This window comes from Erpetoichthys calabaricus, chromosome 5, assembly GCF_900747795.2.
Source record: "Erpetoichthys calabaricus chromosome 5, fErpCal1.3, whole genome shotgun sequence".
NCBI classification, from domain to species: domain Eukaryota; kingdom Metazoa; phylum Chordata; class Cladistia; order Polypteriformes; family Polypteridae; genus Erpetoichthys; species Erpetoichthys calabaricus.
In genome coordinates this window covers 106110817-106129783 of record NC_041398.2, presented here as the reverse complement: position 1 = coordinate 106129783, position 18967 = coordinate 106110817, and the positions used below count along the sequence as shown (strand labels likewise).

The 18967-nt window shown below is 39.7% G+C and overlaps 1 protein-coding gene across 1 annotated transcript in view; it reads right to left on the bottom strand.

The window, feature by feature from the left end:
• Positions 1-9567: 9567 nt before the first annotated feature.
• nfxl1 (nuclear transcription factor, X-box binding-like 1) overlaps positions 9568-18967 on the bottom strand; it is a 138622-nt gene continuing 129222 nt past the window's right edge. Inside the window, exons 20-23 of the mRNA XM_028801911.2 lie at positions 15928-16032; positions 14372-14458; positions 13708-13761; positions 9568-10119 (exon numbers count right to left, since the gene is read on the bottom strand). Coding sequence (XP_028657744.2) covers positions 9946-10119; positions 13708-13761; positions 14372-14458; positions 15928-16032 — 420 coding nt within the window. The 3' untranslated portion in view covers positions 9568-9945. The remainder of the gene's footprint in view (positions 10120-13707; positions 13762-14371; positions 14459-15927; positions 16033-18967) is intronic.

Genomic DNA, 18967 nt, shown 5'->3' with positions numbered 1-18967 from the left:
TTTGTGACTACATTAGGGTTATTGGTAGAAAACAACTCTGAAACTTTGTTCTAAATTAATTGGTATGAAGGAACATCAACAAGCTGAAATCCAGATGGGTGAGGAGGAGGAGATTAGTCAACAGTTCAAAAATGTGATAACTTCATGAACAGTGGTTTGTCTCCTATGCCATATACCCTGAAACCCTACCCTACCCCCTACACTGAAACTCTTACTTGCATGGCCGACAAACATGCAAAAGTCACCAACCTGTAGCACCACAGTAAACAATAATGTATTAATACACAGAAATTGGCTTACCTGATGTCCTCTTTAATCCTATTTCAGTGCTCCCATTACCTGAAATCTTGTAGAACTACTCTCAAAAAAACTGAATAATCTTTAATAGTCAAAGAGAGACATCTTGCTAAGCAACAGATGAAAATCACATCAAAATATATTTGAAAGTCCAATATGAATAGTAGCATCAGCAGCAGCAGTAGTCGTACTGCCACATGTACAAAGAACATTTGAAACCAACACTCAGCGTATTTCCACTCTCTGGTGCCATGATGACCAAGAATGTATTAAAATACATAATATATTTTACAGTAGTTATAAGGTTTTGAACATTATTATTGGTAGCATCTTTCTAAAAATACCACTTTGGAGAGTCCTGTAGCACAAGCAAACAAGGGTGGATCTCAGCTCCTCTTCTCTTGGTGCATAGGAGTGCTCTAGCCCGAGTGATGTTAGAATTTTTTGGTTGACATGGCGTTGGTCAAACAATCCCCTTTTTTTCTTGAGGTTCCCCTGTGTAGAAACTCTTTATATATTCTTCTAACACTCATGTCTACAGACACACTCATATCCATAGCTATCCATCCATCCTCTTCCGCTTATCCGAGATTGGGTCGTGGGGGCAGCAGCTTGAGCAGAGATGCCCAGACTTCCCTCTCCCCAGCCACTTCTTCTAGCTCTTCTGGGAGAATCCCAAGGCGTTCCCAGGCCAGCCGGGAGACATAGTCCCTCCAGCGTGTCCTGGGTCTTCCCCGGGGCCTCCTCCTGATTAGATGTGCCCGGAACACCTCACCAGGGAGGCGTCCAGGAGGTATCCTGATCAGATGCCCGAGCCACCTCATCTGACTCCTCTTGATGCGGAGGAGCGGCGGCTCTACTCTGAGTCCCTCCCAGATGACTGAGCTTCTCACCCTATGGAAGAAACTCATTTCAGCCGCTTGTATTCGCGATCTCATTCTTTCAGTCACTACCCATAGCTCATGACCATAGGTGAGGGTAGGAATGTAGATCGACTGGTAAATTGAGAGCTTTGCCTTGCGGCTCAGCTCCTTTTTCACCACAACAGACCGATGCAGAGCCTGCATCACTGCAGATGCCGCACCAATCTGCCTGTCGATCTCACGCTCTTCCCTCACTCATGAACAAGACCCCGAGATACTTGAACTCCTCCACTTGGGACAGGATCTTGCTCCCAACCCTGAGAGGGCATTCCACCCTTTTCCGGCTGAGGACCATGGTCTCGGATTTGGAGGTGCTGATTCCCATCCCAGCCGCGAACCGATTCAGAGAGAGCTGAAGATCACGGCCTGATGAAGCAAACAGGACAACATCATCTGCAAAAAGCAGTGACCCAATCCTGAGTCCATCAAACTGGACCCCCTCAACACCCTGGCTGCGCCTAGAAATTCTGTCCATAAAAGTTATGAACAGAATCGGTGACAAAGGGCAGCCCTGGCAGAGTCCAACTCTCACTGGAAATGGGTTCGACTTACTGCCGGCAATGCGGGCCAAGCTCTGACACCGATCGTACAGGGACCGAACAGCCCTTATCAGGGGGTCTGGTACCCCATACTCTTGGAGTACCCCCAACAGGATTCCCAGAGGGAGACGGTCGAACACCTTTTCCAAGTTCACAAAACATATGTAGACTGGTTGGGCAAACTCCCATGCACCTTCCAGGACACTGCTAAGGACGAAAACCAGACTGTTCCTTCTGAATCCGAGGTTCGACTATCCGACGGACCCTCCTCTCCAGGACCCCCGAATGGACTTTTCCAGGGAGACTGAAGAGTGTGATCCCTCTGTAGTTGGAACACACCCTTCGGTCCCCCTTCTTAAAGAGAGGGATCACCACCCCGGTCTGCCAATCCAGAGGCACTGTCCCTGATGTCCATGCGATGTTGCAGAGGCGTGTCAACCAAGACAGTCCTACAACATCCAGAGCCTTGAGGAACTCCGGGCGTATCTCATCCACCCCCGGGGCCCTGCCACCAAGGAGTTTTTTGACCACCTCGGTGACCTCAGTTCCAGAGATGGGGGAGCCCACCTCCGAGTCCCCAGGCTCTGCTTCCTCATTGGAAGGCATGTTCGTGGGATTGAGGTCTTCGAAGTACTCTCCCCACCGACCCACAACGTCCCGAGTCGAGGTCAGCAGCGCACCATCCCCACCATGTACAGTGTTGACACTGCACTGCTTCCCCCTCCTGAGACGCCGGATGGTGGACTATCTCCTCGAAGCCGTCCGAAAGTCATTCTCCATGGCCTTCCCAAACTTCTCCCATGCCCGAGTTTTTGCCTCAGCAACCACCAAAGCCGCATTCCACTTGGCCTGCCGGTACCTATTAGCTGCCTCCAGAGTTCCACAGGACAAAAAGGTCCTGTAGGACTCCTTCTTCAGCTTGACGGCATCCCTCACCGCCGGTGTCCACCAACGGGTTCGGGGATTGCCGCCACGACAGGCACCGACCACCTTACAGCCACAGCTCCGGTCAGCTGCTTCAACAATAGAGGCACAGAACATTGCTCATTCAGACTCAATGTCCCCCACCTCCCTCGGGACATGGTCGAAGTTCTGCTGGAGGTGGGAGTTGAAGCTACTTCTGACAGGGGATTCTGCCAGAAATTCCCAGCAGACCCTCACAACACGTTTGGGCCTACCAGGCCTGACCGGCATCCTCCCTCACCATCGAACCCTACTCACCACCAGGTGGTGATCAGTTGACAGCTCCGCCCCTCTCTTCACCCGAGTGTCCAAGACATGTGGCTGCAAGTCCGACGACACGACCACAGAGTCGATCATCGAACTGAGGCCTAGGGTGTCCTGGTGCCAAGTGCACATATGAACACCCCTATGCTTGAACATGGTGTTCCTTATGGACAATCCGTGACGAGCACAGAAGTCCAATAACAAAACACCACTCGGGTTCAGATCTGGCTATTCCTCCCAATCACGCCCTTCCAGGTCTCACTGTCATTGCCCACGTGAGCATTGAAGTCTCCCAGCAGTACGAGGGAGTCCCCAGATGGTATGCCCTCTAGCATCCCCTCCAGGGACTCCAAAAAGGGTGGGTACTCCAAACTGCCGTTCTGCGCATACGCACAAACAACAGTTAGGCCCCGTCCCCCCACCCGAAGGCGGAGGGAGGCTACCCTCTCGTCCACCGGGGTAAACCCCAATGTACAGGCTCCAAGTCAGGGGGCAATAAGTATGCCCACTCCCGCTCGGCGCCTCTCACCGGGGGCAACTCCAGAGTGGTAGAGAGTCCAGCCCCTCTCAAGGAGATTGGTACAGAGTCCAAGCTGTGTGTCGAGGTGAGCCCGACTATATCTAGCCGGAACCTCTCAACCTCGCGCACTAGCTCAGGCTCCTTCCCCTTCAGAGAGGTGACATTCCACGTCCCAAGAGCCAGTTTCTGTAGCTGAGGATCAGACCGCCAAGGTCCCCCGCCTTCGGCCACCACCCAACTCACACTGCACCCGACCTCCTTGGCCCCTCCCATAGGTGGTGAGCCCATGGGAAGGGGGACCCACGTTACCTCTTCGGGCTGTGCCCGGCCGAGCCCCATGGGTGCAGGCCCGGTCACCAGGCGCTGTCCATCGAGCCCCACCTCCAGGCCTGGCTCCAGAGGGGGGCCCCAGTGACCCGCGTCCGGGCAAGGGAAAACGTCGTCCAAAGTTTTGATTCATCATTGGAGGTTTGTTGAACTATCCATAGCTATCTATAACATATTATCTGATTTCTGTCTTATCTGGCAGTTAAACTCAGCTGAGCGTGTTTATTGTTAATGTCTGTGATGCACCATTTATTGGATTGTATTTTGAATTGTAATAATAAAATGAATTTCATTTTTTATTCCAACAGATGGTTCATCACAAACATTAGCACTGGTGTTGAGAATCCTATAGGAAATGCTGTATAAATGAGGCAACAGGCACTATAATAACTCAATAAAGGAAAACTTAAATAGAACAAAAAAAAACCCAGTAAATACAAAGAATGACAGAGGGAGTACTTATCTCATTTGAATCCACTAAATATTTTAGCGATCTCCCTTTAATTACTGTAGTAAACCATGTAAATAAATATAACTTTCCATTAACAGTTATAAAGAGGGTACACCAGCCAACTAGGACCTGACTTTGAGATTCCCGTAGTCATAACACTTGCTACTTTCCTCTATGAGAGAATCAGAGGGCTTCAATTTTATTAGTCCTTTCTCTGTCAGTCCTTTTTAATTCCTGTCATTTTTCTATATAATATTTACTTTAGGTTATAGTATTAACTGTATACACCATCTGTTGGAATGAAAAATACAATGACTTTTATTAGTACATACAATAAACACCTTGGATTGAGTCTGTCAACAATAACATCCTCAAGAGAGAATGTTACTAGTGACGCCACAGGTGTTGCAGACAGCAGTTATGCTGTGTTGAATTCATTTCAATTAGGTGATGCCTCTAGAGCAGTAGACCACGACTCATCATGCAGACTCTGGGAAATTCATCATGCAGACTCTGGGAAAATTTGCCAATTCCACATTCACGGTGGCTGGACACTCTTATGTGTGAGGCGGAAATGCACATATTTTGATTTTGTTGAGCTGCTGGACGAGGAACATCGACCAGCAGGCACAGATCCCATGGGTGCCTCCAAGAAAATACAAAACAGTAAAAGCTTACCGATTTTGGAAATCCAAACCAGTTTGTCTTTATTTAACAGAGATAAATGCAGAGACAGAAGGCACTCAACTGTTTTTCTTCCAACTAGGTTTCCAGTTTCTGAGACAAAGGCTCTGGTACTTGGAGGTCCAGCCAGATGTTACTGACTTTTGACACAATTGCCCCCTCTAGTGAAAACAAACTGAAATAAATTATAATTGCAAGCAGTTTGAAAGTTTGGACACCTAAACAGAAATTGATCTGAAGACTGAAGACCACTATTTACAGTATTACTTTAAGTATTATGTGACCGCTCATTTGCAGATGACACCTCTAATAGATACTCTCTATTGGTAGGTGTCCCTGCTAATTGTTTACACAGCTCAGTTGATCTAAAACTTTGCTACAGGAGTTCTTACACAGACCCGCAACAGCGAGCACATACCTCTGATGCTGCTTAATCTTCACTGGTTCCCTGCGTCTTACAGGACTGAATATAAAATTGAGATACTAACCTATAAATCTTTAAATGGCTGCATATCAGACTATGACAGTAACTTCCTCCATCACTGAGCTCCTATTCGCTAACTAAAGTCCACTGACACTGGCAATCTTGTTGTGCCCCAAACTAACCAGCACTTTATACAACTGAAAGCTCTGTCACCCATAATGCCAAGCTATTGGAACACTATCCCTAAATTGATGAGATCAGCTGACTCAATTCATTCATTTAAAAAACCATCTAAAAGTCATTTGTTCAGGAAGGCGTTTAACTTACCCTGACATTCTGACCCTTTGGCTCAGTCTGGGTGGTTAAGATGATTCGCATCTGTCATAAATTGTTATTCAGGGTTTTCTTGTGGTATTTTGTACATTTAAAAAAATGTATTCTGCATTATTGTCTGTTGTTCTAAATCCTGTTTCCTGTATTTATCTGTAATGTTTTATGGGGATACTATTTTGTATCCAGTACTGCATATTCCCTGTTGTTCATTTTGAACTTCTGTGAAGTGCTTTGAGTATTGTGAAGGTGCTATATAAACAAAACTTATATTTTATAAAAATATTATTAAACTTTTAAAAATATACATAAACATTTACAGAAGCGGGAGTAATCAATATACAGTATATTCAATAATGGATCACTGGTGGCCAACATAACATGATATGACAGGCACACTTAATCCAATTTTGGGTGTCATGTGGGTGAAGCGTAGTTTGGCAGCATTGGCAACAGGGCAGCGCTAATGCCTAATGGGGTGCCAGGACAATGCAGAGACTATGACTCTCTCACATTGGGCTAATTTAGTGTTGCTAGGTAGCCTGACACACGCATCTTTGAGAGAAACACTGGAATATGCACAAAAAATCAGTGCTGTTACAGACAGAACATTCAAATTGAAAATGAGCAATAACCAGGCCGGGAATCTGAACCAAGAAAACTGGATTTGAGGTGCTAATGCTAAATCACTACACCACCATGCTACCTGCTGGCAAAAAGTACTAAATATTACAATGTTTGTTAGCCAACAATAAAGATTTTACACGATTGATATGCTCTTGTATTATGCAGTGGTCTGTAACACTATATTGGTTAACAGTTTTTGAATCCTGTGCCCAGTGTTTAGGTGAATAACCTCCTCTGACCTTGAACTGGACTGAGTGGGTTATGCACAGCCATTTGTATACCTGTAGTTAATTTATTAAATGAGAGATGGACCGTACAAAGTTACTGAGGAATGGATGCATTCACTCAGACAAATCACACGTATTGAGAAGGCTGTGAAAAAATATGGAAATGGAGATTGATTTTGTTTACAAGTTTTGTTTTTTTTTCTCAATTCTCTGAAATAAAACAATTAAGAGTTGGATAAAGGGGTCTCATTAAGGCATATTTGAGTTTGATCTGTAAAAAAAGAAAAAAAAAAACATCATCTGGTGCCGTTTTATTGCTGTATCTTTCTGGTAGATCCTTTTTAATGGAGGATGAGCACAGCAGCAGCAAACAAGTGAGCACTGGATAAAGAAATGAGGAGTTCTGGTGTGACCAGTGCTATCGTGAGAGAGGGGTGTTTTATGTGATTGTTGTCGCAGTTATTAATACCTAAGGAGATTCAGCCAAACATGCCACCTGCTGACCAATAAAAACACACAGTGGCTGGGGCTTAACTGTATTTGTGTTTTTAATTTTTTTATACTTGTACTCTCCAAGGTGGTTGCCGGTATGTTAATCTTGACATGCTAGAAGAACTAAATAAGTATGATAATATTACTTTAAACAACAATCAGAATACATTGAGAAGCAAACCAAACAGGAGGTGATGTTTGTTTCTAGAAACAATCAACTCTACATTTAAGTACAGTGGGTAAACAATTTATTAGCTGTGCATACCTAACAGAAAAATGCCCTCAATTGACTTTCAGAATTTCATGAAGATTATGAGGCATAAAAGTCAACAAGATGCTTAAAGTGTGGCAGAAGGATGTCAGCTCAGGTTGACTTTGTGTCCCACAAAAGAGGTGAATTCACTGGTTGTGGATCTCATTCGATTTTATGTCACAGATGGCCTGCTGGACTGAGATGTCATGATTGTGGGGGTCACTGCTTTAAGCTGAATTCACCAATTTGGGTTTGAAGGACCATTTTCAGACTTTCCTGGATTGATGCAGGAGAGGATTGCTTGGCATGTCCTGTTCTTCTATAAAAATGAATCAGCAGAAAATGAGATTCATCCAACCAGACGATTTTACCAGATCTTCTGTGCTGAATGTTTGTGTTCCAAAACTACTCAAATGTACTTCATTGCATTTTCTGTCAAGAGTGGAGTTCTATTCAGCTGCCAAACTGCATCTGCAGGAAGCACTCTGAGATGCCTCTTTTGCTACCACAACTGTATGCAACAGCTGAACAATTCATCTCAGCTGCTGTTAGCCCCTTTCCTCAATAATGTTTCCTAACACATTTCTTTTAATATAGTAGATTGTCACAAGAAATAACATGTTGTACTAGTATTTGTGGAGCAACCAAACACGGTGTGGTTGTTTCAAAAGCAGAAAAAAGTAAACAAGATGGCAAATTATTCTCCATGTTTCTTTACATGTACTCCGTAGATAATAACAGTGCAACACAGAACTTACAAATGACTGAAGCAATGAAAACCAAACAACACACTTCTTTCCACCTTCCATGACTAAGCTTTGTCTGCCCCAAATATGAAAATCTTCTTCATGTATCTCAATTTAATCTTTAAAGAGCACAAAAAAATTAATCTCATGGAAAAAAATAAAACACACACTACCTGTAACAAACAAAACTTTGATATGGTAGCAGCAAAAGCCATGTACGAGTGGCCAAGCAAGAGTGTCCAGTCTGATGCCTACAGCATAAAGGGTACAAAGTACTATGAATCCAATCTTCCATGAAGACAGAGGCAGCCAAAAAGGAAAAGCAGACCCTGACTGGGGATGTGAAGTGGACAATACACTCCTTAATTTGATGAATACATAATGCATTCAATTAATTTTTCTATAAAAAATAAAAAATGGGAGAGCCTGGCCTATTCTCATTATCATTAACACAAACGTAATAATCAGATTAATTTCACAAATACCAAGTGTTTATAAGGTGTCACACGTGTGCATGGGAGACGGTTTTTGGGCTCAAATACAAGTGTTTCTCAGTTGAGCTAGGGGTTGGCGCTGTCCTCTGAAGCTTTCATCTTTTTTTTCTCTGCAGACCATCAGAAGAGTCTACCTCCAAATGATGTCATTTACACCTACTAAGACATTGCAGCCTGATGACATCCCTTCTGGTGCCAGTCCCACATGATCCCTCCTCTTCCTGTTTTCTCGTCTATAAATCTGCCATCTTACTTATGATATTCAGTTCCATCTTGAACTCAAGTCTGTAAAGACCTTTGTTAATTTGCCTAATTTGAGTATATGGGGTAAAACTCCCCAAAACTTTAGGCATTACAATAACAAGTCTGTAATGCCCAACAAAATGTATGAAATTAAACGTATTCTGGGATAAGACTTTGTTTGATTGTGCTGCAATGTCCCTTTCAAAGTTACTTTCAACCAACTAATATATTTAGTTCTACTTTCCTTTTTCACGTTTACCGTCACAGTGTGCTACCAGTTTTGAACACCCGCATAAAGTATCACTGTCAGTGGGGACCACAGGACCTATGAGGTCACTCACTGGTCCTTGTGCTGTTTTCCAAGGACTTCTTCCAATGTGGTGTCTAGAATCTCACATCCCCACTCCATTACTCCATCAACGTCCAGCCTGTGCATTCTCAATTTTCATTTTTAATCACTTATTAGTGCTTTTTCCCACATTTTTGAGTATCTTCATTTTCTGCATGAATTTCAAAACTGACATTAATATTGTAATAAAATAGTGAAAAGCATTCTTGCAAAATATAAAATTTCTAAAACAATTGATCTTTTATTGAGGAAAAATCTAGGGCACTGTCACCTACAGTAAATCAGTGTGAACTACATCAAACTATTATAAATAAAAACGATGATTTTTAAATTAAATGGAAGATAAAGGCATCAATGTGAAGAAAATGCAGATAACGTCTATAGATTATCTTAAATGTACATTAGACCCTATTTTATTACTAGCAGTGTAGACAAATCTAGCAAAAAAAAAAGACATCCAAGAACAGTAACTTTTTATAACACTGTACTTTTAATTTTCAACAGATTCTTAATTGCTGCAAATATTTAGAATGATCTGCTTTTGACAAATAGCCAGCCTAACTTGAAACAGTCTAATTTCATTAAGTATTATTTCACAGAGACATGTTTAGGTAAACACTAAATAAAAATGTCTTCTGCTGGTATTATTGTATTTGTATGCTTCAACAACTTTGCAGGCATGTGACACTGCTACTGAGTAATTGCTAGAAACACACCAGAGTTTTACAGGAAATACTGTACTCTGAAGGTAGCATCCACTTCTACTAGTCAGATTCTACATTACTAGCAACATCAAAAGGACTGAATTAAATAAACGGCTGTAACAGCAAGCACGATTCCACAAACTGGCACCATAATGTATTTTTGATATTTTTGCCAAAAGGTCTCCTCAGTTTCAGTATCATCCCTCCTCTTGTTCTTCTTGCGCCGTCCTTTAAATCTCTTTTCAAAAGCTTCCAATTCCGCCTGTAGAGAGCACATGGAACAAAGTCAGACTTTGGTATAAATCTTAAGATTCTTGTTTTACTGCTTTTATCTTTTAAGATTTGGTATGTTTAGTTTTAAATTACCACAGTAAAAGAAAATATTTTTTTATAAAAACCTGTAAAGTGCAAAACACAATGCAGCAATGGATGGTGTTTTCTTAAAAGTGTTAAACATGCATAATTAGTGTTAGGACAAATCTCATGGCCATCAACTACCATATGGTCTCAGCTCCTGGAAACAGTAAAACATGATACATTTCAATAGCTATTAGGGTTTACTCATCTACCGTTTCATCAGTAGCTGTAAAGTTAGCAGTGATGTACCAGAGAATTACAGATGCAAATAACTCCACCTCAGCTTCATTTTGTTACTTCGTTTTGCTCATTTTGATTGGTTATTTTATACCCAAAGTGATTACCAGCTCTGTCTGGTCTAATAGCAACAACATTTTATAAAGGGTACATTGCACTGTAAAGTCCGTTTTAACAGGTTGAATGAAAAACTGATCAGTATAAGAAGTACAAGCTATTATGGAATATTGCGATTATATAGCTCAAATATAACACTGTTGCTGTTTGACATTGTAACATTTTGGCACTTTGAAGTCAATGATTAAATTTTGGACTACAGTAATCTCTCGCTATATCGCGCTTCGCCCTTCGCGGCTTCACTCCATCGCGGATTTTATATGTAAGCATATTTAAATATATATCGCGGATTTTTCGCTGCTTCGCGGGTTTCTGAGGACAATGGGTCTTTTAATTTCTGGTACATGCTTCCTCAGTTGGTTTGCCCAGTTGATTTCATACAAGGGACGCTGTTGGCAGATGGCTGAGAAGCTACCCAACTTACTTTTCTTTCTCTCTCTCTTGCGCTGACTATCTGTGATCCTGACGTAGGGGGTGTGAGCAGGGGGGCTGTTCGCACACCTAGACGATACGGACGCTCGTCTAAAAATGCTGAAAGATTATCTTCACGTTGCTACCTTCTGTGTGCAGCTTTTAAGTATGCTGCACGGTGCTTCGCATACTTAAAAGCTCAAAGGGCACGTATTGATTTTTTTATCTGTCTCTCTCTGCTCCTGACGGAGGGGGTGTGAGCTGCCGCCTTCAACAGCTTTGTGCCGCGGTGCTTCGCATACTTAAAAGCAAACAGCCCTATTGATTTATTTGCTCCTTTGAAGAGGAAGATATGTTTGCATTCTTTTAATTGTGAGACTGAACTGTCATCTCTGTCTTGTCATGGAGCACAGTTTAAACTTTTGAAAAAGAGACAAATGTTTGTTTGCAGTGTTGGAATAACGTTCCTATCTCTCTACAACCTCCTGTGTTTCTGCGCAAATCTGTGACCCAAGCATGACAATATAAAAATAACCATATAAACATATGGTTTCTACTTCGCGGATTTTCTTATTTCGCGGGTGGCTCTGGAACGCAACCCCCGCGATGGAGGAGGGATTACTGTACATGATCAGAGGAATACTAGGTACAAGTGGAATCCGTGTGTTTTTTTTTTTATTTTTTTAATTCTGTGCTCTGTATAATGCAAATTCAAATCACACATATTTATAATAATGAACAACACAACTGATGTTTACAAAGTGAACTTTAACGACAAAATAAACTGACATTAAAGTGGAAATTTTTGAACATTCTAATGCTGTTGTGAAGGTGCAAGAAAAAAAAAGATGGTGTCATTACAATGGGGAATATGCGATGCTTGAAAAGCATCATGAATGCATTTGTATGTCAGCATTCTGCTTGACCACATCGAACCATTCCTCAAACATCGAAGCACAAACATTGATCCTGTAGGATCTGCGAAGTGGCTTGCTGTCACGTTGATAATAAACAGGAACTCTGATGTCACGTTCCAACTTGAACACATTGCGCCCCCTGATTTTTTGCTGGTACCGCAACACGCACACGTATAAATTTCTGAGGACATGCTCAAATGAACGCTGGGAACACGTGGCAGCCACGATGCATGCATGTACGCATTCTGAGCATTAAGTATAAACCAGATGTAAGACCATATATAAACTTTCATGAAACTGACCAGAAACATGGACAAATTTTATAATTTTTTTGTGTTTCATAATATGTTTAGTCATTCATGTGCCGTGAAGTAAACAATAGCCATTCTTTTTTGTTATCCCCAATGAGAGCCCAAAAGATTCATAGTATGAACACTGGCTGCTGAGCCACTAGATAACACATCTATGGCAAACAGATAGATTAAAACTAAAGTGACACTATAGTAATGGGTTGCTGGATTGCATGAAGTGCGCTCTTTTATGCATGACTGTGCGACTGTGTACTGCAAAGGACCAGCTTACCATCTACCATTTTTGCTTCTTGACTTATACCCAGTGGTGCTGTGATAGTCAATGGCTCCCTGTGACCCTAAACTGGGCAGATTAAATTTGCCCCTCAACACATGCAGGATTAAATATATACCTATAACTTTCATTCAGTTATTTTCACTTGACTGCAAGCTACGCATGTGCTTAACGTCCTCTTCACTTGCTGTCAGCAGAGGCATGCTTATATTATACCTAGAACAGTAGGCAACATCTTTGTGAAAAAAGGCAATACTTTTACGAAATACTGCACTAATTTATTTTGTTTATTGTAGTGGGAGAAATAAGGTTCAATAGTAATGCATCATTTTTTAATTTTTTTTTTAAATAACTCGGGTATTTTTACTTCAATAAAATTTTAGGTTACTCATTACTTTAAAAAGTAATCTGACCACATAACACATGTTACTTTTAATACATTATGCCCAACACTGCTCAGATATATTCTTTGACAATGTTAGCCTTGCTAATTTATTAAGTCCCTAAATAGACAGTGAGTTTGTGGAGTTTTCAGCAAAAAGCAAAGGCAATGATAAAAGAACTGGGTCATCTTCAAAATGAGAAAAATGCTTGAAAAATGGGGTTTCATGTAGACAAGCTGAAAGTGTACTTTGCAGAAATTAAGAAAATGTTATAAATACAACATGGGCAAAGCTGACATACAAGAAAATCTGAATATATGCTGACACAACCCATTTTTCAGGCAACCGGGAGCAGTATTTAAAAAGCAAAATGTCAATTTACATGTACAATCTTTTCAGTAATAACAGAAAATTATGTTAAAAATGTATAATTTTATTAGTGAGGTACCATTCGGAGCACTGTGTCTGTTCAGTAGGGTATATAAAAAAAAAGAGACTCAGTAGCACTAGAAGCAACCAGCTAGACAAAGTCATGGAGCTGAAGCAAAGACCTTGTGAATCAAATTGGCTATTATCTAAGTAAATGTGCTCGGCAGACTGAATGGCCTACACTTGTTTGTAAAAGATTTTATGGTATTATTGATAAACAATACTGAGTTTTAATCTAAAGCTCATTAATACTGCATATACTGTAACTATACTATTTCCATTCTCCTGGTACTCAGTGCTGATGATTAAACTGGAACACTTGATGCTAATTACTCTATATATAGATATTTACACATTTGTTAAACTCAGACTTTTATAATTATGCATTATACATTTATATTGTGTCCACATCACCTGCTGTTTTTGTTTTTCTTCTTCAAGTGTTGCTCTTTCTTCTGCTTCTTTAATCTAAGTGAAACACATAATAAGTAACACATGAGCAGTGTTCACATAATCATCACAAAACTAGATCTTCTTTTAACTAAATGAGCAAGTTGTTGATTGACAATTAGGAAATAACTTGAAATGACTAGAGATTTATTGTGTATTAAATATGTTACGGACTTTCATTTTTTCTCTCTCTCTGGCCTTAATAAGATATAGTCATCCGCCATGTTTTGAAGAAAGCTAGCTAAAAAGGTCAAACCTTAACCACCAATACTCCATTATTACAGATATCAGGAATTGGTAAAATTATTACCTAGCATCCATGGAATGAAAAAGGTGGAATGTTTGTGGGCTTAGACATTAAGGTGGCCCGGGATTATGAGGTTTTTTGTAGGCTTCAGGGATTCTAGTGTTAAAAGGACCTGTCGTTTAAGAAATTGACTGACTCTCTTTAAATTTGCTAGTTTTGGAGTTAATTAATATAGTCAAGCAAGTAAGTTTACTTTTATGAAAACCTAAAATAGACTATAGATTGTCATTAAAAAAAGGTCTCAAAAATTGGAGAAAACATATCAATTACAAGAGGGTAGTGTAAACAAACTATTCTAAAAACAAAAATATAACATATTACCTCAGCTGCTTTCTTTTTTATTTCATTGCAGACATCATCACACTCTACTAGTATCTGACCATCACTTGCTTTTAAGCAAGGAACCTCCTGGATGTTAAAAAAAAAAAAAAAAAAATGTTTAAAGAAAAAAAAATCTGGCATAAAAAAAACAAACTGAGAACTATGCACACACTGGCATCAGTCATTGACATATACTGATATATTTCTTGAATTTTGATGTTCACAACTAGAACTAGTGCAGTACTGTGTTTATTATGGTTACTTCTCAACTTCAGTTCTGGATCAAATCTTGGCCCAGATGTTCTCATTTTAGATGTGTGTGTGTGAATTTAATTGAACACTTTAAACACTGTATGACTGAGTGTGCCCCAATGTGAACTAACCTGTACAGAACTATTACCTACCTTTAACCCGATACACTAGCATAGGCACCTGGCCCTTGTGTCCTTTATTGCAATACGTGGTTAAAAAAAAAAATCAACAATAAGAAGCAGATGTACATGTCTATTCTGACTACTTTAGGCATGTAATTAGACAAAGAAATCAGACAAGCACGGGGTTAAAATTATGCTGTGTCACCCATATAAGCCACAGTATTTTACGGTGCTTATACAGTATGTAGTTAAATATATTTATTGTGATTATGTGTTTTATTCCTATTAAAATCTGTTGTTTGCGTGCATTCTAAATAAATCTACAGTGTGAAATCTAGAAAAGGACATTATTGCAATGACACAGTGTAAAAATTATATATTAGTGCACAGAGTAAAAATTATATATATACTGTATGTGTGTATATATATATATATATATATATATATATATATATATATATATATATATATATATATATATATATATATAAATAGCTTGATATCTTTTTGCAGTTGTCTCTTTCTAAAGACAGTAGATTTTAAAATATACGTAAATTAAAGTGACCAAGTGCAAATACAGTACTTAATGACAGTGCATTACTGACTCTGACACAAGATATGTTTTTATTAACATTTCTGCTTGTTGATCAGGTATTTTCAGTATGGCCCAGCTCCCATCAATCCACCCATGTACTACATCCACTTAATGTAATTCAGCATTGCAAAAGTCAGTATCTGCTCCAGCACCATCAAAAGCAAAGTAGGAGTTGACCCTGGGTGGGACAACAGTTCATTATGGAGCAAACATGTAAACATCCACACGCACTCAAATATGCATCCAATTTAGAGTCACCAGTTAACATAACATGTGTGCCTTTGCAAAGTGGCGGAAAAACCTTAGTATTCAGGGAAAAGAAACCCACACAAACACAGAGAAAATGTGCTCGCTGTACACTATGACAAGGCCAATTTTTGAATCTAAGACTCTGGAGTTGTGTGGTTGGAGCACAGGAAATGTTAACTGTACACAGTTCTCTGAGGGAAAAGGAGAAAGAATCACTTCATACAAAGTAAATATCGCTATTTTCATCATGTACACTTAATCCACTTTTAAATGAATCGCCTTGAAAATAAAATTGAAAAGAATACATGCCATTTCTACAAATACAGTGAATTGATTACCTTTTTAATTCTTTTGCATGGACATTTAAGTTTCACCTTTTGATTGCAACTGATCTGACAGATACCTGGGTGGCATATTTCTTTACATCGATGACCACAAGGCAACTAAAGAAAACAAATTCAAAAGTGAAATTCCTGAATTATACTTTGCTTGCCATTTTTGAGTTTCCTGGCATTATTTTGATCATTTGAGTTGAACAATATAAATACATTCTTTAAATCTTAATTTCAATATAAAAAGCAGTATACTGCACTATTTTACATTATCAAAATACAGTATGTAAATTGTTACAAAAACTAAAACCTTACATAGGATCCTTTAAAATACATTTCCTAAGTGGCTCTAGTTTTACTGCATCTGTTAACCTATACAGAAAATTTAAGTAGTGGCCTTTCCTTTTTCAGAATGGAGCTTCAAAATAGTCATTTGACTGTGTTTCTCTGCAACTACTCCCTCAATAGTAGAACAACAGGGCCACATTCATTCTCTCTCATTTTTGTAATAATGAAACATCATCAAAATACACCCAATGGGGTTCTGTCCCCATCTAAGCATTTCTCAGATGTTCAAAATCACACTTTCGACATTTGACAGTTGTCTCAAATGAGGGACCTTCAGAAATATCAACACCTTATTTCTGATGAACCGCAGCACATGCTACTTAACTTTTACCTTTTTCTAGCTAATTTCCAAAAACATTTATATATGACCATGATAATTTTCTCTTTAGTCACTCCACGAATGCCTGTGTGTAGTTATAGTTTTCTTTAACACAATTAGGTCCTAGGTAAATGATGTAGTATAAGCTATCTATCTATCTATCTATCTTATTAGGTACCCAAGAAAATGGATCAATGAAAACAATTTTAAGTTGATGCCTTCTGCCTGACCACATACACAACAAAGAGACAATACAAGGATTGGTAATAGTGAACTTAATACATAGTACAGAAAATATTTCCAGGACTCACTGAAGGAACACATTATAGCATTGATAGTTTATCAGATTTGTCTGATCTTTTTTATCAACGGAGTTAAAAGCTGTGACTGATTGTGACATTTTTCAGTGATAATATCCTAGTTATCTACAGAGCAGAGACAGAAATTCACATCTGGAAATTAACATTCAATTATGTCAGTAATAGCACTCGCAAATGAGTTTTTGAGGTGAAAAGTATATACTGGAGGAAACCGTTGATGGAGCAAAAAGGCTGCCAAGGCAGGAGACAAAAAGAGTGCTGATATGTACAGTCTGAGTTTTATTTTAAAATGGGTAAGTCTCACAAAAATGTTATTTTTTCTTCCTAAAATGACATAGATATGCTGTTTTACAATATGCATTCAATCTCAAGATGCGGATCAAATGCTCTTTAACACTCTTAGCTTGCAAAATGGAAATATGTTGTAAGTTTTAAGGCTTTTGTTTTCACGTTTGAACTTGTGCCCCTTGAAACCCACCTTAAGCTGAAAGGCATGATTTTTTTTTTAAAATTAAAAAAATATGCTTCACTTTAAAACACGTCATTTAAGTAAAAATAAACAAAAAAATCATCACAACAAAGCACACTTTACGCATATATATGTAGAGGATGCATTCTGGAAAAGCATAAAAATCACATCTTACACAATGTCTTTACACAAGAGTACACAGAAAAAGAAGGCACAGTAATCCCTCGCTATATTGCGCTTCGCCTTTCGCGGCTTCACTCCATCACGGATTTTATATGTAAGCATATTTAAATATATATCGCGGATTTTTTGCTGGTTCGCGGATTTCTGCGGACAATGGGTCTTTTAATTTCTGGTACATGCTTCCTCAGTTGGTTTGCCCAGTTGATTTCATACAAGGGACGCTATTGGCAGATGGCTGAGAAGCTACCCAATTTACTTTTCTCTCTCTCTTGCGCTGACTTTCTCTGATCCTGACGTAGGGGGATTGAGCAGGGGGGCTGTTTGCACACCTAGACGATACAGATGCTCGTCTAAAAATGCTGAAAGATTATCTTCACGTTGCTCCCTTCTGTGCAGCTGCTTCCTGAAGCGACATGCTGCACGGTGCTTCGCATACTTAAAAGCTCGAAGGGCACGTATTGATTTTTGATTGAAAAACAAACACTGTCTCTCTCTCTCTTTCTCTGCTCCTGACGGAGGGGGTGTGAGCTGCCGCCTTCAACAGCTTTGTGCCGCGGTGCTTCGCATACTTAAAAGCCAAACAGCCCTATTGATTTGTTTGCTTTTCTCTATCTCTCTGACATGCTCTGCTCCTGACGCGCACTCCTTTGAAGAGGAAGATATGTTTGCATTCTTTTAATTGTGAGACAGAACTGTCATTTCTGTCTTGTCATGGAGCACAGTTTAAACTTTTGAAAAAGAGACAAATGTTTGTTTGCAGTGTTTGAATAACGTTCCTGTCTCTCTACAACCTCCTGTGTTTCTGCGCAAATCTGTGACCCAAGCATGACAATATAAAAATAACCATATAAACATATGGTTTCTACTTCGCGGATTTTCTTATTTCACGGGTGGCTCTGGAACGCAACCCCCGTGATGGAGGAGGGATTACTGTATACCATATTGATCTATTAAATCAAGAGAGTAAAATACCTTCTCAGGGACTTATATACAAAGTTTCAGGTGAATTAGGCTTAATGTCGGGCATACTCTGCGATTTTCATAGATCATAGTCAAGTGACTACTCACACGGCATGACAGAATCACTAGTCATATACATGCTCAAACAATATGAACACTTTTGATCTGATTAACATAGAGCAATGTGAGTACTAACACTATACGTGTATATGGCCCGTAAGGATAGTTTTAAATTTTTTTTTTAAATTATTAAAAAAAAAAAAGATATTCACAGGCTTCACAAAATATCAGCAAAGAAAAGTCTTTCATACTTCATGTGAAACAATGGCCAATGATGCTGAAATATGGGTCAACTTAGAAAATCAATTGGCGAATGAAAATCGGACTTAAAATCGTGCCAAAATCATACAGTGTATGCCCAGCATAAGGGTCCTCAATCATAAATAA